General features: G+C 65.0%; 1 protein-coding gene across 1 annotated transcript; it reads right to left on the reverse strand.

The window, feature by feature from the left end:
- Nucleotides 1–529: 529 nt before the first annotated feature.
- C14H13orf46 (chromosome 14 C13orf46 homolog) lies at nucleotides 530–8,603 on the reverse strand. The gene is made up of 7 exons (XM_046028342.1): nucleotides 8,417–8,603; nucleotides 5,371–5,422; nucleotides 4,813–5,074; nucleotides 4,502–4,549; nucleotides 3,555–3,602; nucleotides 2,294–2,361; nucleotides 530–611 (listed from the first exon to the last, which is right to left on the reverse strand). The coding sequence occupies exons 1-7, from the start codon at nucleotides 8,601–8,603 to the stop codon at nucleotides 545–547; spliced, it is 732 nt and encodes a 243-aa protein (XP_045884298.1). The 3' UTR covers nucleotides 530–544.
- Nucleotides 8,604–8,958: the final 355 nt, after the last annotated feature.

The raw sequence follows: 8,958 nt of genomic DNA on the forward strand, positions 1-8,958 counted from the left end.
CCCTCAGGGCTGCTCTCCCTGGGGCTGCCCCCACCCCCACCCCAGGTGCACTGGGGCCAAGTTCACGGGCCATCGCTGAGAGTAGAGCCCTCTCCAGGACCCCAGGGGGATCTGACTTTGTGTCTCGGTGTTCACACGATCTGAAGGGCGGGGCTAGGTGGTCACGGCCACTGTCTTGCACACGTGACCTGGGAGGCTCCGCCTTCGATCCCTGAGCTCCCCTCCCTTCCCCCCGGTTACACTCAGGGAACGAGGTGCATGGAAGGAAGGATGGAAGGGACCCCTCAAGGGGACCAGAGACGGAGAACACCGTCCGTTCACACTTTATTGGGTAAGACGGCCTCGTCGCTTAGCCGCGGACCAGGGGGTCACACCTCGGTGGTCCTTGGTACCCTGAAATGGCGTCAGTGTTCTCTCTCAGGGCTGCTTCCTGCAGCCCCTGTCCCTCCCCGCCAGGTCACCGCAGGACTGAGCAGATTTCCTCCCCTCCAGATGCCCCCTTGGCCTCCAGCCCGTCCCTGTGCCACTACCTTGTCCGCGGCGGCTACACGCTCTCCTTCGCCTTCCTTCTGGCAGAGTAGGGGATGCAGCACACCCAGCTGGTCCTGGTCCTGGAGCGAGACAGGCACGCGCACCCGAGCTCAGGGCCCAGGGCCGCGGGCAGCACCCCTCCACCCCAGCAGCCCGCCCCCTCAGCAAGCCGGGGGGCCCAGGGCTTGCCGGTCAGAGGGTGACAGGGCCCTGCACACATGATCGGACTCCGGGGCAGACTGGGCTTGCCCTCCCCATAGCGGCCCGAGCTTTCTCCCGCCCACCCCGCGCGGTTGCCCTCTGCGCTGCGAGGCCGAACCAGAAGGGGCTGTGGATCACGAGACACCTCCCAGGCTAGCTGAACAAACGGCTCCTCTTGGCCCCAAAGCCAAGCCAGCTCCAGCCGGCCCCACACCCAGCCCTGCCCATTTCCTGAACACCCGGGCCTGTGCTGTTCCCTGGCGGGTGGTCTCTGGGGTCTCCACTTCCTACCAAAGCTGCCTCTGGGACAAGTCAGTTGTACCCCTTCCCTTTGCAGGGACCCCACAGCTCAATGGCAAAGCATCCACCGGACAGCAAGCAGCAGCCTGCCCAGGGGTGCCCAAGCCCACCGTCTGAATGGGCCCAGGGGAGGGCCTGCACGGAGAAGCCTCGGCTTGGATGAAAACGGAGCCGGCAGGTGAGCAGGGCCATGGGACAGACGGGTGACCCCGAAACTGCCCAGCAGGTGTGAGGGCCAGGCCTGCGTGGAGGGCCCTCCGGAGTCCCCCTTCCCACTGGCCGAGCAGCTTCCAGCAGCCTGGGCTTGGATCTGCGTGCGGGCCCTGGCTGGCTGGTTTGCTGGGGGCAGCAGACTCCTTGGGCCGTGGGCCGAGACCATGAGGCCAAGTGGGTGGACTGGGGACGGGCCCGCCCTTGGGGCAGAACACGAGGCCGCCAAGCTGTGTCCATTGGAGCCCACGAGCCAGCGCCGTCCTCGCTGTTGCCGGGAGGGGCCTGGGTGACTTAGATGCTTTTGTGTTTCCTTATTTGAAAGGACCATGTGTCGGTTTACTTTGTATCTAAATATCTCTATTAGAGCTGTTTTTCTTTTAAGAAGTGTCTGAGCAACTAAGCCCGGTGCTGACGCGGTGCTCATCCGGGTGTGGATGAACCGCCGCTTTCTTCCTAGCACTTCCCTGTGCCTGAAGTAAGAGCAGACCCGCGGCCCTCGGCTGACACAGCGCCTGCTTCCGGTACCCTTGATGGCCTCAGGACTCCGTGGGACTTGGCTGGCCCTAGCCGGTGCCCACCCTAGGAGGGTGTGGGGGTCAGAACAAACGTGCCTCCCACCCCCGTGCAGGGGCCTGGCCCACTTTGCAGAGTCTCTGACCGGTGATGGGTCCTCCTTCCCGGTGAACCTCCTTCCCAGGCAAACCTGGAAGCCAGAATCATCCCCACGGACACGCTTCCCTCTCGCCTCCTCCGCTTCCTGCCTCCTCTCCCACCTCATAATCTGGCCAATGCCTCGGCCGACGGGACGGGGAGAAAGGGTCTGGCTGTCGGGTGAAGGGGACCCAAGCTAAGGTTGTCCCTGCGTCCCACTGCTCGCCTCTCAGCCCCTCCAGGCTCATCAAAGCTTGGGTCTCTGCGGACCTGGGAGAGGAAGGCAGGCAAGCCGTGGGGTCCTGCCCATTCCACAGGAGGTGCGGTGGGCCCATCCGACGCCGTGGGAGAGGAGAGCCCCCACGTCTCTGTGGATGACGCCACAGGCCTCACTCACTCTTCTTCTGACAAATCCCCCGTGTCCATCTGGGACCGCTTCTCTTCTCTCATGGCACCTGCGACCACCTGTGGGAAATGACAGGAGCAGTTTCGGGAACCAGTGGAGAGGACCGGCCCGTCAACCACAGCCACCAAGGCCAGATCTGCTAGACCGGCCCAAGGGCCAGACAGGGCCCTTCCCATGAGTTGGGACAGTGTCAAGTGAAAATTTCCAAAAAGGGGGGGCACCTGGGTGGCTGTCAGTCAAGTGTCCGACTCCTGATTTCGGCCTTGTGGTGGGCTCACGTGCTGAGAGCAGAGCCTGCTTAAGATTCTCTCCCTGCCCCTCCGCCTGCCCCACACTCTCATTCCATGCGTCCCTCTCTAAAGGAACGAAGGGAAGGGAGGGAAGGAACTTCCAATTAGGGGACCCTGACCGAGGAACTCTGCCCTTGAAGTGGGCCACTGTGACTTCTGGACTGTAATCCCGACCCTGCCGCTGACCCTCCTTGAGTCCTTAAAACCTGTGTTGCCCATGAGACAGCCTCGTGGGGGGTGACAGCCAGCACTCTTCACTGGACCACGTGTTCTGAGGGCGAAGACATGGGAGGTGCAACCGGGAACAGGACAATCCCCTGGAAGGAGCTTAGACATAAAACACTTCCAGAGATGGCTGCCCACCTCAACTGAGAAACGGAAGGCATCCTAGGACATTGGTGTTGCATGGTCCAGACAGACCATCGGTCAACACCTTCATTTTACAGAAAATGATGATGATGATGATGGTGTTGATGGTGATGATGGTGGTGATCATACCCAGTACTGAGGCTTCCAGGTACAGGCACCATTCTGAGTGCTTTACAGAACCGCCTGGAACGTAGGTATTACTAAGATCCCCCTTGTATGGATGAAATAACAGAGGCACTGAGAGACATGGTGACTTGTGTGGCTCTTGGCAGAGCCAGATGTGGAGACCTGGTCTCCAACTCCCAAGCCTATGCCCTTTGTACCACCCCAGTAGGTTCCCAGAAGGGTTGACCCTGGCCTGAGAGTCTCGGACGAAGCCAGACGCATGGGGGTTGGAGGGTTAGGAGGAGCCAAGGGCGGCTTTCAGATCCCCAGGCCAGATTCCCAGCATCCAGTCCTCCTGGCACTCTGGCCCGCCTCTGCCTCAGCCTGCAGTTCGTTCTTGTGGGACAGGCTCCCCGGACAGGCCGTGGGGGCCCTGAGCACCAGCATTCCTGGCAGGTGGTCTGGCTCTGTCGTCTGAGGGCTTTTACCTCCTCGGCATGGTCTCCCAGATCAATCTCCACAAACACAGACGGTTTCTGTGAATGGAAACCAAAGAGGTGTGGATGGTGGGGGCTGGAGAGGAGAGGAGGCTTCCCGGGAGGGGCTCCCAGCCCTGGGGCAGCCGGATCTGCACCACCACTGGGACCACCGGACAGTGGCTGTGCTCAGGGGGGCTCCTGAGGAGCCGGGCAGAGAGCTGCTGGCAGTGTGGACGGCAAGGAGTCTGCGGCTGGCTCTGGCAGAGAGGAGAAGAGTCCTTCCTCTTCTCCCGACTCACCCTGACAGGTCCCTGAGACCCCAGGGTCTCCCCGGACTTCACCCTCTGAGAAGCGGGGCTGCGGGTCACGAGCCGATGCCCACAGCAGCACGATGCGCACCAGCCTCCTGGGAGCCGCGCTGCCCCCGCACTGGTGAGGACTCACACTGAGGCATGAGCGGCTCCGGCAGTTCCAGGGGCTGCCGCCCAGCGGGGCTGGCTAGAACACCCACCTGGGGCGAACCCCCAGACCCCCAGCAGGGACTGTTTGTTGTAGGTCCTGCTAAAATGGGGCCGGCCTCTTCTCGGTTCCCTCCCACGGTCAGGAGGAAAATGAGAGCCTCCTTCCCTCCGAAAGCGCCGGGGGAAGGTCCTAGCACACCTCTGATGGGTCTCTGGCCAGGCTCCAGGGCTCGGGCCAGCGGCACTCCTTGGGCCCCTCCTGTCAGGTCCCATGTGCCTTTGGCAACTGCACAGTTTGGGAAGCTGGGCGAGGATGCCCAGTGTCAGCCGGGAGCCCGGGGCTCGCCCGGAAGGGTCTTGGGTCGAGGCGGCCCTGGCTCCAGCCTGCGGCACGGCCCTGCCAGGACGACTCCGGGACCGTGTGTCCACAGCCTGCTTGTGGTCCTGCAGGACGGCACCTGCTGGCTGCCCTATTCCAAAAGTCAAGGCTCTTGCCTCTTTTCCGGGAGGGTCATCCACCTTGATGGACTCCGGTTCCCGTTCCTGGGGAAGACAGCGACCGGTGAGCACCAGCAGGGCCGGAGGGGAGCGGCCACGTGTGCCTGGCCGGCCTCCCGCCCTTGGCTCTCGCCTCCAGGAGGCTCCCCCTTGCCTCTGGCTCTGTCCTTCCGCCGTCTGGGTCCAACTTGCCCTGCGCATCCTGGTGCTCTTCCTGCGTGTCCTCCTCTGGGTCTGCCTGGCTGCGGGGGGAGGGGCGACGGATGGGGCTGGTGCTGTGGGGACCGGCTTCGGGCTGGCCCTCTCACCCCGCGGGCGTTGGCAAAGTTCTGGGCTGTGCCCCCAGCAGAGCCGGGTGGGACAGGGTGTAGAGGCCCTTCCTCCTGCCCAGCGCTAGGAGGGCGGGGCTGGAGGACGAGGCCGGGGTGCTCAGCCCCAGGCATAAGGACCGGGTAGCGCTCCTCGAGGACGGTTCCGTGGCAGCGACGGGGACGCGGGGAGCCTGTCGGCCAACTGGGCTGCATGCCCAGACCTTCCCCGAGGGACAAGGCCTCCGGCACGCCCCGCAGCCTGGAGAGTCGAGTGTAAACGTTCACCACGCCAGGAGCCGCCCTAGGACTCGGGGCTGTGGCTGGCTCCAGGGACCGCCCGGGGAAGCAGCAGCAGGGGGCAGGGCAGGGGTGGCTCGCCTCCCCGAGAAACCCTCCCATCTGAGCCCTCGGGGTCGTCTCAGGGCACCCCTTCCTCCCAGGGCTCCTTCGGGATCCCGGGTGTCCACCTCGGGGCTGGCGCTGCTCCCCACCCCACAGTGTCCGTGTCATCCTCCTGTCTCTGAAAATCACCTCTGCTGGACAAAGACCTCTTACCAGCCGGCCTCTTCAGTGTCGCTTTGTGGGTCCTTTCCCTGGTCCTCGGACTCTGGGGAGGAAGGAGAAGCGTTTGTCGTCCGCACTCCCTGGGCCCGCGGCCTGGCCTTGCGAGGACGGGCAGCCCCTCCCACAGGTGCCGAGTCTGAGAGGACGGTCCAGGTCCCACTGCTGTGTGGCCACATTTGGGCCCAGGATGGCAGAGGCGGCTGGTTCGCCACAGCGGCTCCCCTCCCTGCTGCCAGCTGGTCCCTGTCCCCACCCCGCACACTTAGGGCCCAAGACGCAAACGCAGTGCAGCCTGTGAGACGTGACAAAACCTTCAATCCTGCCCCTGACCGGAGGCCTGGGGAGGCGTCCCTGAGCGCCCCAGTTCTAGGGAAAGGCTCTCCTCACAGACCAGCACTCGCATGTCTCAGGCTGGGGCACTGCAGGCCCGGGAGGGGGCAGCCGGGCTCCAGGGGCCGGCCTGCACACTGGTCCTGCTTCTCCGCAAGTCAAGTAGCCTGGGTGGCCCTTGAGCTTCCCACGCCATCCCTGCCCTGGCCCTGCTCTCGCGGGGGCCCTGCCCCGTGTCAGGCCGTCGGCCTTGGTGGGGGATGCGTCCCGGCCAGGCCTCCTGGGTGCTCAGTGCACATGGCCTCGGCCGTGCCGTGTGGACCCTCTCTCTGACTCATCTGAGTCCCCGCGCGAGAGAACAAGGGGTCCTCCATCCTGCTCCTGTCGGCCGCACCCACACAGGCTCAGGGGGCCGAGGCAGATGCTGGCCACCCCAGAGACCAAGCTCTAAAGGCCATGGGCAGGGGTCTGAGGGAGCAGGGTGCAGGGTAGGGGCGGGGGCGGCTCCCGGGCCTTCGGATGGCCTTCCGGAACTCGGCGGCTCTGGAGACATCCCAGGGAGAAATGGCAACACCCAGTCTCCAGCGCAGAGACCAGGACCTGAGTGATTCAGAAGCAGTTTTCTGGCAGGAATTTAACATTGATTTCTTCTGGGAAATCTTCAGCAGGCCCTACCTGTGGGCATGCGTGTGCGCGAGCGTGTGTGTATGTGCGTGTTTCGAAGACCCGGGCTGATCTCTAAACCTGCTTCTTTCTGTGGTATGTGTCTGGCAAGAAGGAAGACGCCGGAAAGAGAGACATGGTTTCTTTTCTCCGAAGTAGATGCCCCGTGCGCTCTGACGTAAAGGCAGGACAGTAATACCAAGTGTCTGCAGGTCTCGCCCCTTTCCTTTCTCCAAGGCAGTGTCTGTGTGTACCAGGACCCCGAGCACATGGGGGCAGCGAGGGCTCCGCCAGCCAGCGAGGGGGGGGGGGCGCTGCGTGAGGTCTGAGGGCGATGTGGCGGGGTCTCTGGAGGGCTCCCTCCGCCGCCTCCTCTTCCACAGACGACACGTGGGTCTCTCCAAACTGCTCACAGATTACTTCTGGGCTGCGAGACGGCCCCGGGCCCAGCGGGTGGCAGTGGGTCTGCAGGCAGAGGCTGGGGTCAGGCCGTGGCCGCATCCTCTGGTCAGTCAGTCCAGCATCACGGATCACGGCGACGGCGGACTGGCTGGGGGTGCGCAGCGAGTCATCAAGACCTTCTTCATAACTGGCCTTGATTCTGTGACGGGGATGCTCCTTGCCCCTGGGCAACACGGCTGAAGACCTCGGCAGTCCCCACACACCGCGGAGGAAGGCCCCCTCCTCCTCTCTGGCCCCCCACCCGGCGTGCACAAGCGTGGGGCGGAGAGCTGGGTGCCGCCCGAGGGTGGCCTGGCGTGGACGGGTGGCACGGCAGGCCTGTGCGCTGGGGTCCGGGGTGGGGGGTTGTGGACGCAGCTGCGTGAGCCTGGGCTGATCCCGTGGGGGGCCGAGCAGGCCAGGGTGGGGCGCTGGGCTCCGTGCGAGGCCACCACAGCTCCAGCGTCCAGAACACAGGTTCCCGCTGTTCCCTCGGGGTCATCCTGAGGTGCCCGTGGACTGCCAGCTGCCGATGTGCTCTGGCCGCCCCTTGTCCAGCCTATCGGGTTCACCCGCCCAGCTCCTGTGTCCTCACGCCCCGTTCCCAGCAGGGGTGCACCGGCGGGGCCCCTCTTCTGGACCTACTTTACCACGCGGACAGTGAGCCTGCTGCTCCCTGCCGGCGGGCTGTGGGGAGGCAGCAACTTCGCTGCGTCCCCTGCGGGCTGCCAGGGCCAGTGTGGCGGGCGGGCGCCAGGGGACGTGTCTGCCACTCACCTGGCGTGGGGAGATTCCACGGCGCTGCTGGGAGTGCCCGGCAGCGGGACGGCGCTGTCCTCCCTCGTGGCCGGCCTCGCGGCGGCGTTACCAGACCCCCTCCCGCCTCTCTGTGCAATATTGCCCTCGTGGACTTAGGTGGGTTCTTCTTCGGGAAAAGTTGCTCCTCTTTCGTGTGCCCTGCTCCGGGCTTCATGGGACGGAGGTGGCTCCCCGCAGCGGCCTGCGCCCAGCCGGCCGGCACCTCCCTTCCCCCCCTCCAAGAGATGTTTACCCTGAGAGAGCAAGTCTTCGTCCCGCGGGCCTGAACAACAAACCGTATTTCCCGCTGACCGCGTCTCCTTTCCACCGCGTCCCGACACCCTCGTAAAGGGCCCCTTGCTGGGTGACCTTCCCGGGAGAACCAGGACCGCGGAGGGCCTGGCAAACGACCAAACCAGTCACCAGCAACCCTCAGCCACCTCGGGGTCCAGCCCCTCCGGGGAGAGGACCCAGAGGTGCCTGCTGTTGGGGAGCCTGGGGGGCAGCCCAGCCACGTGTAAGTTCGTCGGCCCGTACCCCAAGTCCACGCCCCCCAGGGACTCACAGGTGGCCCTCCCTGCATGTCTCCCGAGCGGACTGCCTGGAGACGTTCTACGCGGCCACGGCCTTCGGGAGGCACAGCTGGCCCCGCCCCACTCCTGACCGCGCCCCTGCTCCCCGTGGCCCGCTCCGAGGGGCCCCAGTTTGGCCACTGGCAGACTCGGGTCTGGCTCTGCCAGGCCTTTCAGATTCTCGGCGGGGGCCATGGGGCCGGCGGGCGGGAGGGACGCTGCTGGGGACCTACCCAGTCCCTTGGACAGCTTCTTGACGCAGCTCGGAGGGTCCCCCTTCTGGTGCAGGCCGCCCATGCTCCTGCTCCTCTGGAGCTCAGCCATCTCGCAGGCTGCCTTAAGGTGTCCAGCGGCCACCCCTGAAGCAGGGACCCCGGGGCCTGGCCGGTGCCTCCTGTGTGCGGCCGCGTCCTTCTCCATCCTCCTCCCCCGTGAGGTTTTCGGAAAGAAGAGGGACGCGGGCTCCCCAGCAATCGTCAGATGAAGAGCATGGCTTCCGACCTCGTCTGAGTCGCTGCCCAGTGTGGCCAGGGGCCCCCGTTGCCAAGCGGCGCCTGTGACATCACCGCACTGTCAGAGGTCAGAAGTCAGCCGGCGCAGCCCTGCCCGCGGGTGCCTCCTTCCGAGGCCCGCAGCAGCCCTCTCCAGCGCGGACGCGCCGCACAGCTGGGGGGGGGGGGTGGTCTGCCTCAGGCCTGCGATGATCTCCTCAGGGTGAGATTCCGTCTCTGCCTCTGAGGACAACGTCCCCACGCACCAAAGTCAGGCAAAGGGA

This window comes from Meles meles, chromosome 14, assembly GCF_922984935.1.
Source record: "Meles meles chromosome 14, mMelMel3.1 paternal haplotype, whole genome shotgun sequence".
NCBI lineage: Eukaryota > Metazoa > Chordata > Mammalia > Carnivora > Mustelidae > Meles > Meles meles.